The sequence below is a fragment of the Oxyura jamaicensis genome, chromosome 18 (assembly GCF_011077185.1).
Source record: "Oxyura jamaicensis isolate SHBP4307 breed ruddy duck chromosome 18, BPBGC_Ojam_1.0, whole genome shotgun sequence".
NCBI lineage: Eukaryota > Metazoa > Chordata > Aves > Anseriformes > Anatidae > Oxyura > Oxyura jamaicensis.
In genome coordinates this window covers 6,717,040-6,729,933 of record NC_048910.1, presented here as the reverse complement: position 1 = coordinate 6,729,933, position 12,894 = coordinate 6,717,040, and the positions used below count along the sequence as shown (strand labels likewise).

Genomic DNA, 12,894 nt, shown 5'->3' with positions numbered 1-12,894 from the left:
TTATGAAGTTTTTCTGATTTTTTTTTTTCCTTTGTGTAGGTAGCAAATGGTGGCCAAGGTGACAATAAGATGAAAAATTTACCTGTACCAGTTTACCTGAGACCTTTAGATGAAAAGGATACCTCTATGAAGGTAGGATATTTGGAGGTATTTTACAAGACTGTACTTCGGATGACCTGTAGCTTGATTATTTTTTTAGCTGTAGATTAAATTATTTTCTGTAATAAAGCTTATAAATTTAACAAGTTTTATAAGTTGTAATAAATCACAGATGAATCAGAATTTAAGCTTCAGTGGAAATATACATGACTTTAATGTTAATGAATTCCTTAAAGTGGACTGCAGAAAGATCATAATTTTGATATTAGCATACTTTATCTTTCTTTAGTTTAACATTTAAGTGAAATATTTATTTTTCTTTCAAGCTGTGGTGTGCTGTGGGAGTAAACCTGTCAGGAGGGAAAACACGAGATGGCGGGTCTGTGGTTGGTGCTAGCGTATTTTACAACGATGTGACAGGTACAGATGCAGATGGCAACAAGCAGCGCACAGGATCTCAAAGTAGCTTAGATAGACTTGACCAAGAGCTCAAGGTAAGATCACCGTATGGGATGTTAAGTAGTTTTTATAGTTAAACATCTTTACCATGTATCTGTAGATTAATAATATATTTGGTAATCAGTTTTTGTAATAGATTTTTCTCAGGAAATCATCAACCCAAGATATTTAGGATATTGAAACAAACAACTGAAATATTTTGATTCTTTTCTCTGTGCCAGCTTGTTGGTAAATGAGGAGCAAGTCAATTTTACATTAAAATGATGCACTGCTTATGCCAGTGCTGTCTGTTTTGGAGGGAAAGGAAAAAAATAGAATGCTTAAGTATGCGTTAGTTTTCATGAATTTATGAACTTAAAACAATGAATGGAAATCATACTAAAACTTTGGCATGAAGTTTCTTGGGACATCTCAATAATCTGTGGTGATACTAAGCATGGTAGCTGGCATGTAAATAGTATTGTTTCATAGTGTTACACTTTTAAGCTGTATAATTGTGCACTTGTAGCTATTTTCTTATGCAAGAATAAAATGTTTTTTTTAATATTCAAACTCCATGGAAGACAAGGCAGTAACTGTAGCTTTACAATGGCATTAAAGCTATATAAGCATGTGATAAGTATATTTCTGTAGTTGATAATGTAAGATCAACAGCAATAACTTTATTCTCGTTCCTTTTCCTTCTGTTGTTCACATCTGCTGTGCCTTTATTTTGCTTCAGGACCAGCAGAAGGAGCTGAAACATCAGGAAGAATTATCCAGTCTAGTTTGGATCTGTACTAGCACACATTCTGCTACAAAAGTTATCATTATTGATGCTAATCAACCAGGAAATATTCTGGACAGTTTCATTGTTTGCAATTCTCATGTGCTTTGTATTGCTAGTGTACCAGGTAAAGACTTAAGATATTTTAGCTCCTACTTTTTTAAAGTGCATCTTGTTCAGATTTTCTTATACAAGGAAAAATCAAATATCGGTGTGATAAGAATATTTCTGTAACACAGGAATAAGAATGTTTAGTTAAAGGGAAAGCTATTGGATTTCTGCTCTACTGTTCCACTCTTGAATTGGCTCTTGACCTAAATTAACTCAAAGATAGAGAGATGTCAGTAACTAGGACCAAGTTTTTTGTCTGCTATATTGCAAACGGTGCTGTAGTGCCACTGTTTTGTGGAATTAATAGTTTGTTATTCAGTACAAAAGTGGCTCTCCTTTTTGCCCACAAGAAACATGCAAGTTTAATCTTGTTCAGGGGCAAGGGAAACAGACTATCCTGCAGGAGAAGAAGGGTCTCAAGAAGCAGATCCCAGCCAAGTGGACAAGTCATCTCTGTGTGGAAGTATGACTAGCAACAGCTCTGCGGAAACTGATAGCTTGCTTGGAGGAATAACAGTGGTTGGCTGCACTGCAGAGGGTATTGCAGGAGCACCTATAGCTCATGATGCAAATGGTGGCTCACCAATGGCAGATAAACAGTCAGGTATGAAAACCGTACATGTATTCCAGGGGTGGCAAACACCATTAGGTGCAGCCGAGGAACAATTGGTGCATGTTTATTTAGTATAATAGCCTGTCTTTTAATGGTGGTGACGTAAAAACAAGTACTGCATGGAAAATGGCTTATAAATCTGACTTGCATTGCATAATTGGAGCTGAAAAACTTGTGGAAGTAGTATCAAATGAGTGTAGACAGTTGCTTCTTCCAGTTCCCTTTGAGTGAAGTCTGTCTTATGCATGGTCTAAAGAGAACTTATTAAGTTATCCAGTATTTGAAACGCTGATCTTCTCTTGACAGATGACTCCAAAGGATATGGATATTTGCTTTATCCTATGAAATCTTAATAGAGATTGAAGTGAAACTGTTTACTTAAAGTGTATTTGACTCCTTGTTGATACTGAAACTTCAGTAGGTTACTCTGTTTCTGAGCAGAGGGTTTTTTAGATGAGATATTTGGGTTGTGATTGTCTGGTTGTTACAGCTCTTCACTTATGTTCTAAGTATCACACTCTGGCTGTTTTGAACAGTTCAGAATTCTCTTGCAGTTTTTCAAGTCTTTGTTCCACAGATACTGCAACTGAAAGTAATTCAGTAGATGACAACATTCCAACTGCAGAGGAGGCAACAGAAGCAACAGAAGTAAATGCAGGGACAGGAGAAGACCCAGCTGATATTGCACAAACCGGAGTCTACACAGAGCATGTCTTTACAGATCCACTGGGAGTACAGAATACAACAGAGGCATCTCTAGTGTATCAGCCTAGGTACGTAGTCAAAACTTACACCTCTTAAAATGTATTTAAAAATAAAAATCCTATGTTTTCAGGATCACATGGTGACAAAAGTACTACGTTTTTCCTTGTAAAGGATATTGAGCTTTATGTAAGTAGTCTTGTTATAAAATGTTCTGCATGTGTGAAGTGGTGATCTGGGTACAGTCTCCTATCTGTGAAATACATAGGACATGAGTACACACACCTACAGAATGCAGTAGTGAGTGTCTACCAGTTTGTTACTAAGTCTTCCTACAGACTTGATGGCACTGATCTAGAAATGCCTATTGAAATTTCCTGTTCTGATATGAAACCGTCATTTTCTTCTGACCAACTGGTTGTTCAAATGTTTCCTTTCTGAGAATAATCAATCTGAGTAGTTACAGCAGTGGAGGAGCTTGAAATTAAGCAGTATTTCAAATGATAGCAAGTTTGAAATCTTCACTCCCTGCATACAGGCACAACTATATTAATGGGATGTCAGGGTGTTACAGCCTTTCTATAAGTATTTCTCTTACATGCCTCTGACGTTGCAACTCTTCTGCCATTGCCCCAGAGAGACAAGTAAGACCGACAGGCTTGAACAAAACCTAAACTTTAATTTTATAATTAAATGTCCACTTAAAGAAATTCATTGTTATTATGTTTCTGTCTGTATGATTGACATACTTTTATGTACGGTTACTGTTTTTTAAATGTTTTACATACTTTAAAAAAAAAAACTTTAGATGCCAACAGCAATGAAGTAAATGCCCATGTTATACTCTGAATAATCTGTGCACATTATCCAATGTATTTTAACTTTGTTTTTTAGCACTGACTCAGAGTTATATAAAGATGTTGCAATTTTGCCAAATGAGCAAGATCTAGTGAGAGAAGAAGCACAGAAAATGAGTAGCCTTTTACCGACAATGTGGCTTGGAACACAGAATGGATGGTAAGAAAACAATAATCTTTTAGATTAATTTAAAAAATTATTTCAAAGGTACTTCTTGGCCCTTTAGGCTGATAACTGTCTCAATCAAGTGCAAAAAGCCCTCAAGAGCCAAAACCTTGTATGCTTGGCTACGTTTGGGCATTAGAACTTTCAAATGAAGTGTTGTAAGTGATTAGCAAGCTCTTTTTGGCAGGTAACACTTACCTGTAGAAAAGTCTTTTTGTAGAGAAAGGAATGGTCTGATAGTTCTTACCATTCGATACTATATTATGCTAGAAAATATTGCCTTTTTTACTGCACATGTATCTACAAAGGACTTCGTAATGTTTTAGGTATCTGGAAAAAAATGTTCTGCCTGCTAATGTAGTTTTCTTTCAGTCTTTATATAGTGTTCAGTGGAATGTGAAAACCTGTTTTATTTTTAATTGTGGATTTCAGTTATAGGGGTTGTACCTATTTTTTTTCTCCTGCCTGGTAGACCTTTCTTAGTGCTTTTAATCCTTCCTGATTTGTCTTTGCAGCCTGTATGTTCATTCGTCAGTGGCCCAGTGGAGGAAATGTATTCATGCCATTAAACTTAAAGATTCTATTCTCAGTATTGTGTAAGTCCTGAAAGAATGTCATGTAAATTACAATTAACTTTTGTTAAAGTACATATGAAGTAGTTTTTTATTTCCTCCCTAAATATTGGGAATGTCAGCTGCCATACGTGAACACATTCTTTGAGGGGCAGTGGAAAGTGCTTAGGGAGTGAGGAAAAATAAGAGATCTTGCATATATTGAAAATGCTGTAACTCAAATGTTGAGTTTCTTTGTAGCTGCATACTCAAAGCTGTTACAGGTTGTTATCCTCGATGTTTCCTTCAAGCATTGTAGCTTGGTATATGAAGCTATCTGAACTGGGTTTTGAGTCACTGTTACTGTCTGTTCTGTTGAGTAGTATTGTAGAAATCGAGACACTCAGGCTAATGCAAATATAAAAAGTATACTGAAATTTAAAATGTTTATAATTTACTTTAAACATACATTTTTAGAAATGCAATCTAACAGTTTATATTCTTGTACCTCCTTTCTTTTACCAGACATGTAAAAGGAATAGTATTAGTTGCACTAGCTGATGGAACACTAGCAATATTTCACCGAGGAGTCGGTAAGCATTCTGTTAGGTCTTGAAACAGTGAAGTTATAACAGTACTTTTGAAAGAAATATGCCTTTTGTAAATAGTGTTTTGAAAATGGGTCCCCCAATGTCTGTTTTGCAGATTGTATTGAGAAATATCTCTTACTGCAATCTCAAGTACGATGTAGATTTTTAATACTTTAATTAACCAAGCATAGCACTTGGTAAGTTCAGGGAAATTTTAAATGCAGCAATTAGGAGGAATCCCCTGTTCTCTGCCTATTGCTCTGAGACACCCAGGTTCTTCTATTTGAAATCGCCACCACAGATTCTGACTCGAAAGTTCCTTTCAATTGCTTACAGGAGTAAATGAAGCATTGGATGTGGTATATAAAGTGTGAGAGCCTCTGGCCCACTGCTTTTGTTAATAACACCTTCTGTGCATCCTCTGCCTCTGTATCTATACAACACATAGTTACATTTCTTTATAATTTACTTGGCTGTCTGTCAACAAATGCTCTTTCACATGTTAAAATACTTAACTTTTAAGTACTCTTCTGGCGTATTAAAATTCTTAAAGCACTGGCCAACATTTCTATGCTCAGCATAGTCAAGCAGCAAGTGCCTAGCGTTGTGTGGGTAGTTGCTTGTTATGTGTGTATACTGATGCCTATCCAAGTAAAGCATTTAGCAGTAGGTAACTTGCTGTTTTTAAAAATGTTTTGACATGTTTTAAACATGAGTCATGGTTCAACCTTATTACATAAAAACAAAGCAGTTGGGATGTTGGTAGTTCATACAACTAATAGCCGCTTTCTTTAATGGGGAGCTTACACATAAATTTGTATTGACATACCCAGATTATTGCAGTGCTTTTAAGAAATGAAATTTAAGATATTTTTGCTTTTAACTTACTTTTATAGGAACCTATGTTTTGATTTTGTTTTTCTTTTTTGTTTATTTTGCTTCTGTTTTTAAAGATGGTCAGTGGGATTTGACAAATTATCACCTCTTAGACCTGGGCCGGCCACATCATTCTATAAGATGTATGACAGTGGTACATGACAAAGTCTGGTGTGGCTACAGGAACAAAATCTATGTTGTTCAACCGAAGGCCATGAAAATAGAGGCAAGTTTAAAATGGTGTTTCAAATAAATGTTTTGTTTTAATGCTATCTCATGCTCCAGCTCAAACTCCTGAGTAACAGAAATAGGTAGACAACAGAAATCAGCACAGAAATAGGTAGACAAATTTGTTTTAGGAAGTAGTTTTAAGTTTTCTTAAGTTGTTTTAATTGTTCTGGAAGAGTTTAAGATATGATGAGATGGTTTTTATTTGTAGAAAGTGATTATTTTGGGGTTTAGTTCTTCATTTCAACGGGGCCAGAAGGTAGAAAATGTCTTGTAGATGCTTGCAGAACTTGTAAGGCTAGCTCCCAGCTCATTCTTTACATTCATGCGTACTTACATATTCATTATGTTTTCCATCCCCCTGTAACCTTCTTTAGAGTCTGAGTATCTTAGAGGTTTGTAAGTATTAATCTTGAAGGTACTCTCTCTCCAGTTAAGGAATGTTTTGTTTATGTAAGGTGTGTAAGCTGTTTCTGCAGTGTTTTATGTATGCAAGTACAGGAAGTGGCTGTTTTCTGAAAGCTCTTAGCAATATTAGTACTTCAGCTTCTGGTACTTGGTCTGAGATACGGACCATACGGTCAGGGTGACTGCTTAGCTCTTCTGAAAATATTAAGCACCCAGTTCATAAATTCTTTGTGACAAGTTACACATGTGGGAAAACTGAAAGGAAAGAATTCATACAGTAAAGAACTGAGTTGTTTTGCTGGTGGATAGCATGTATTTAGCAGGGGTGAGCTTGTATGCAAGAGCAAGGCTTGACAAAACTAGGAAGAAAAACACTTTTGCAGCATATGTGTTTTGTGCAGTGTCTGGAGGACGTCATACCAAAAAGGCCTCTGGATAAAACAAATGGAAATCAGAGTGGGCTGGGAATGTTATTTACATAAAAATGTAGTAGGAAACTATGGCTTTGAGATCATGCTTCAAGGCAGGGAATCTGCTTTTTTATTATTACTTTATCAGCCTCATATGGTAATTGTAACTAAGCTAAGCAATGTTTCTGCTAGTAATCTCACAAATCAGGGAGCGGTAGATGACTTAAGAAAATTGCTGGTATTGACAGTGTGTGAGTAGTAGAGATATCCTTTGTACTCTTCTTTATTTCATTTTCTAATTTAAAATCCAATCTTTTGTAGAAGTCATTTGATGCACACCCAAGAAGAGAGAGCCAAGTGAGACAGCTGGCATGGGTGGGTGATGGGGTATGGGTGTCTATTCGGTTGGACTCTACTCTGCGTCTCTATCATGCGCACACGTATCAGCATCTGCAGGATGTGGACATTGAACCTTATGTAAGCAAAATGCTAGGTAAGTTGATAAGAAACTGCAGTATTCTTACACCTGCTTATGGAGCTTTCTGGAGCTTTCTTTTTCTGTTTTGAGCCAGTCAATTCCTATTGCAAACAAACTGGATGGGTGGGTGGAAGTCTAGTCCTGTTTGATGTGAAAACTTAATTCTGGAAGTAGAAGTCCAAGTCTGTCTGATAGGTCTCTGGTATAGTCTGATTCTACCAGATGTCTAAGGTGTCCCTGAAAACTCAGAACTATTGAGAAAAATGATATTTGAGCAGGAATCAATAGATACAGTAAAATCCTTCTTTATTACTAGAATGATGCCTCTTTTAGTCTGAGTGGGAAGAACTCATTACTTTTCTGCAAAAAAAAAGTTTCTTTTGTAATAAAAATGCAAATTAGCAATTCCTACTGCTGTGAATGCTAATAAGGTTCTGATTTTTTCATTAATGTTTATATAAGAGCAGTTTGATTGCCTACATAACAAATATAGGTAATTGGGCCTTTGGAAATCCTTCACAATTAACTATTATGTCATCAGTGTAAGGGGGGCTAGTGTAGCATACATTCCTCTTAGCTTGACAGCTTTCTTCTGCTCCCCTCATAGCATTAATGATAGTCTTTGAAACTTCTTCACTTCTTGAAGAAACAGCGCTATTTATTTTAATGGGTGAGAAACTATTTCACACTGGTGAACTCACCATCCTTTGTTTGAAAAGCTTCCATGGCGCTGGAAGCCCCAAAATAACTTATTGTGCAGCATTGTGTAGCTGTTGTATCTTTTGTGCTTTCTCACAGTTCACGTTAATCTTTCTGTATAGGTTCATGACTTAATTCACAGAAATGTTGTAACTTTTTATTTTACCTTTACAACTTGGATATGCTCCTCTGCTTTATTTGTTTGAAGTGGGAGGGAATTAGTTGTCAACATGAGTTGGGAGTTGAAGATTCTGTTATGGAAGTAAAATTATTCTTGCTCATAATTTTTGATGAAAAGCATCTTTTGTTTTTAGGTACTGGTAAACTGGGATTCTCATTTGTGAGAATCACAGCTCTTATGGTGTCTTGTAATCGTTTATGGGTAGGAACAGGAAATGGTGTCATCATCTCCATTCCATTAACAGAAAGTAAGTAAAATATAAATGAATAGCACTGTGCAATATGCTGTAGTTGAAAAAATAATATTAAGGTCATTCAGATGCTTGATTAACGGATAGAAAATTTTATGCCAGGTCTGAATCTTTCAGGTTTGTAGCAGATTGGACCTGCACAATGTTTACCACTTAATCTGTGTCCATGGTTACAATTCTGAGCAAAAAAATCCATCTCCAGAATTGCTTGCGCTTCAATTTAAGTGGACTGGCTTGAATGCAAGAGGCACCTTGAAGCCTTAATACTAGCAGTGTTTGTAGCAGTTGATAGCTTGTAAGAGATAGCTGTGGTGTTGTAATTAATGTTATGATTGCGATATGATCACCAGAGTAGGCTTTCCATTTGATTTGAGCAAGTTGGTATTGTTGTAGTACAATTCAGCTATAGTTTTTGAGAATTCCTCACAATTTTGTATAAAGGACTGGAACAGCACTAGTACCAGCTGTTTCTAAGGTCATGTTCAAGGCTCTGGGAGTTCTAAACACTTTCTCTAAATAGAACACCAACTTCTAGGTGAATTTCCAATACTGTAGATCCATCTATCTGCTTAAAAACAGACTCTTGTTGTAGGCTGAAACTACTTGGGAATGGGGGGAGGTATTCTGATGTGGGCAGTTGAACCCTAGGAGAAGGTGATGGTCCAGTTCAAGGGGAAAAATGAATCTTACAGGTTAACCTTCAGAGGAATTTCTCTGTAAATTGATTGCTTGAAGCAAACAACAAAACAATGATACTTATGTCTAAGGCTAATAAAACATAGACAGAAGTTTCAGAAAATAAAAAGTAGCACTGGTAGTCTTAATTGTACTGTGTTTTGTGTCAAAACTAGTGCAATCTGATGGGTAGATTTTAGGATAATTTAATAGTAAAAGGTCTTCATGTTGTATCTGCTTTGTTGAACAGCACATACATGCGTTTTTCATACTGTTCCATTACATTGTCCGTCCATTCAATAAATGTCTTTTTTTGCATCGCATGAGTCTACTAGGAAAGGAAAGGTTTCCTATCGAGGAATTTGAAATAGTTTAAGTCATGCTTTCAAAAATTATAGCTCTTAATTTGCATCAAGCTTAATTTAATGTTTCCAGAGGAGTGTGTTTTAAAACAGTAGTGAACATGTGGAAAAAAAGTCCTATTAAAGTTCTTTGGTTTAATTTCAGTGTTGTTAGTTGCTCATGAATTGGAACAACCGTTTGTGGATAGCTTGACTGTGGGTTTGAGAACCCTTGTTATAAATATTCAAGGTTTCAACAGCAGTCACATCCGTGCATAATCAATTGCATATCTCAGTTCCCTGGGTCTCATTAGCAGGGCACCTTCCAGATCTGCAGATACTGTTTCAAAAGGGCACTTGAAAACAAGAGTAGTTATATATTACTTTAGTAGTTTCCTGTCAAGGAAAGAGAGAAAGGGGAAACATTGCTAATCAATGTTAAACTCTATCGCAATAAAGCACATGAAGGTGACAGTGCTTTTGTTGTCCATTTTGTACTGAAACTTTAATAACGAGATGCTGTTCTTTGACTTTATATTGAATCTTCTGTAATTAGATATTTACTGTTTTAGGAGCTAAAATTTTAAGCTCTATCTTATCAAAACCAAAATACAAGAATGGTGGGTTCTCATTAATCCTTCTCCTCTACTGTCGTACCTATCCATTTCCCCTTTCCTCCTTTCTCACTTTAGCTGTAATCCTCCACCAGGGACGTTTACTGGGGCTGAGGGGTAAGTGCAGATCCTGAACAAAAATCTATTTTCAGGCTTCTAATAGCCACTTTGAGGCTGTTTTCCACTCCCTATAGATTTACCCTTTGTATGTTCCTAAATGTTTTTCCACTTGCAGTTACTGCATTGCAGCAGTTTTATGTTTGCTAAATGGCCACCAATCTGCTCAGCAGTTTAGCATATCATCCTGTGTTGCAGCTGAACTTTCATACAGACTTTGTTTTTCTTCCAGCCAATGTGATACCATATCTTATAACTTTGTCATTAATCCACATCGTTTACTGTCTTGTTACAAATCACTGTTTCTTTCACTTCTTTGATAGTCTTTGGAATGGAGATGGCTTGTATGTCTAGCATGAGTACTTTTCTGTTTCAAGGCATTTAAAAACTTCTCAGTAAAAATTAGACATAGAATTATAATACGGTAGCTTCTGTATGCCCACAGGTGGCTATTTTTAGAGATTTTTTTCACTTGCAAGGGGATACCCTATGATGAGTTGGAATGAATGTGTCTTTAGTTATGTTACATTGAATTTGCTCTTACTGGAATACATTAGAGGTACTTATTTCCTATGAAAGATATAAAACTTTCACAAATTATTTGTTTTCCAAAAGTAGGACATTAAAATTTGGTGTTTATGCTAGACTAATAAGAATCCTGCTCCATTTTCTGATGTACTTTAAAATAACGAAGCATGCAATCTTTTTTCTTTCCAGCTCTGTCTTGAATTGGCATTGCTGCCCTCCTGTTTCATTTTTATCTAAGTTGGCTTTAGCTTTTAGATGGTACCATAAGGTTTCTTAACAAATAACCATTTCTGTAATTTGTTCTTTCAAGCAGAAAACAGTTCTTTTCTTCTTTTACAGCTAATAAAGCAGCAGCAGGCTCCGGAAACCGTCCAGGGAGTGTAATACGTGTATATGGAGATGAGAATAGTGACAAAGTGACTCCAGGAACCTTCATACCATATTGTTCAATGGCACATGCACAGCTTTGCTTCCATGGGCACCGTGATGCTGTTAAATTCTTTGTTGCAGTACCTGGTGAGCTTTTTATTGACATTTCTCAAATTAAGTTTCTTTTTTTTTCCCTCCTTTGCTTCTTAAGCCTCGAGTTTAGGCAAAGATAGCAAGTGTATGAAATTGTGTCCTTGGAAACACACTTACTACTTTTTGTAAGACTTTTCTGTTTCATAACTGCAATACTGTTTAGTGGGGGGGGGGGGAGGCCAAAAAAATAAAAAGACTGGTTTGCTTTTGTCTGGGGAAAGGTACTGTGGAAACTGAGTACTTGCCTATGAAGAAGGTGGTCAACTGCTAGTTGACGCAAGGTCTGATTTAAGAATTTGACATCCTTCAGGAATGAAAAACTAATAAGGGAGAAGTCCCCAGAAGAAAGAATCTTGTTTGAAAAAGCTTAAGTTTTCTAGGAGCTGTGGTGCTGGTGGAATTACCCTCTCAGCAACTACATATACATGGTGTCCTGGAAGTAAATGACAAGTTTACCTAATGGCCTGACATGTGCTGAATCATTTCAGTTGTCTGAAAAAGTCCTTAAGTCTGTTTCAATGTCATTCTCTAGATCTGCGTGCCTGTGCTGTGAATTCTGTCAAGAGGCATTTAATTCTGACTTGCACTGAGCTGACCTGACTTCATCTCTTTAGAGAGAGGTGAAAGCAGAGCATAGCTAGCTTTTTTTTTTGCTGCTCGTTGAAGAGATAATAGAATCCAAAGTTAAGTGTACTGTTAGGCATTACGTATGTCAGCCAACAACCAAATTACAGGTGGTCTTATTCTGTGAGATGGGGCATAAAAAAATGTGTTCTGTATGTTTTTATACAGGTCAGGTGGTTTGCCCACAGGGTAGTGGTGGAACAGAGCTAACAGGTGATAAACCAGCCCAAGAGTCCTTCAACCAGAGTTCCTTAAAATCAATGTTGGTGATAAGTGGTGGAGAGGGATATATTGACTTCAGAATGGGTAAGAAATACTGAATTTACAATTAGTTGTAATTTCATACTGAAAGCCTTAAATAAGGTCATTAACTATATAAAAACTTCCATTGTGATCGTGGAGTGCATTTCTGTGGTTAGTCAGTATGTGTGTGTTTACTAAGTATATAGAAGCCTCTTTATTCTCATATACACACCTTCAATTTCCTCTTCTCCCAGTCAACCATGACCTCTTGAGAGACTACTGTTTGAAAAGGTTTATTTGAAACTCTGCTTTGGAGTCATGTACCACCTTACCTTCTATGTATTCAGTCTTATTTTGAAAAGTTAAGGTCTTCTTTCTCAAGCTGCTGAAAAATGTATGTAGTTAAATGACCTTTTGTGGTCAGTCTGCATATTTAAGTATTACATGAACAACACTTAAACCAAGATTTGCTGATGTTTGAGGGAAGAGGGACAGAGTAGTTCACTGTTATTTTTAGATGCACTTCTTATTTTGATCACTGATTTCTTTCTGGTTTTTTTTTTTTTTTTTTGACAGTGCTTTTGTATGATCTAGCCACTAAATGATCTCTTGTGCAAGCCTTTTTATTTTTAGTTGAAACTTTTGGGGAAATGTAACAAAATGAGCTATAATTCAACATTCAGAATCTGCAGCAGGAGAGTTTGAGGAAAAAGTGCCCCAGTGGAAGTCCAACTCCTTTTTGCCTTAACCTCTTTCTAGTGATCTTCAAAAAAAAAAAAAAAAAAA

The 12,894-nt window shown here is 36.4% G+C and overlaps 1 protein-coding gene across 11 annotated transcripts in view; it reads left to right on the top strand.

The window, feature by feature from the left end:
* Positions 1-12,894, top strand: part of SPAG9 (sperm associated antigen 9) — a 61,098-nt gene that overhangs the window by 43,328 nt on the left and 4,876 nt on the right. For 6 of the 11 annotated variants that reach the window (XM_035342425.1, XM_035342427.1, XM_035342426.1 and 3 more), the window contains 13 exons: positions 40-132; positions 426-593; positions 1,280-1,451; positions 1,812-2,039; positions 2,626-2,821; positions 3,645-3,767; positions 4,289-4,369; positions 4,850-4,917; positions 5,868-6,016; positions 7,158-7,329; positions 8,328-8,441; positions 11,059-11,235; positions 12,034-12,171. In XM_035342425.1, coding sequence (XP_035198316.1) covers positions 40-132; positions 426-593; positions 1,280-1,451; positions 1,812-2,039; positions 2,626-2,821; positions 3,645-3,767; positions 4,289-4,369; positions 4,850-4,917; positions 5,868-6,016; positions 7,158-7,329; positions 8,328-8,441; positions 11,059-11,235; positions 12,034-12,171 — 1,879 coding nt within the window. Of the gene's footprint in view, positions 1-39; positions 133-425; positions 594-1,279; positions 1,452-1,811; positions 2,040-2,625; positions 2,822-3,644; positions 3,768-4,288; positions 4,370-4,849; positions 4,918-5,867; positions 6,017-7,157; positions 7,330-8,327; positions 8,442-10,152; positions 10,192-11,058; positions 11,236-12,033; positions 12,172-12,894 lie in introns of all 11 variants that reach the window. The other 5 variants (XM_035342422.1, XM_035342424.1, XM_035342423.1 and 2 more) reach the window with 1 other exon arrangement.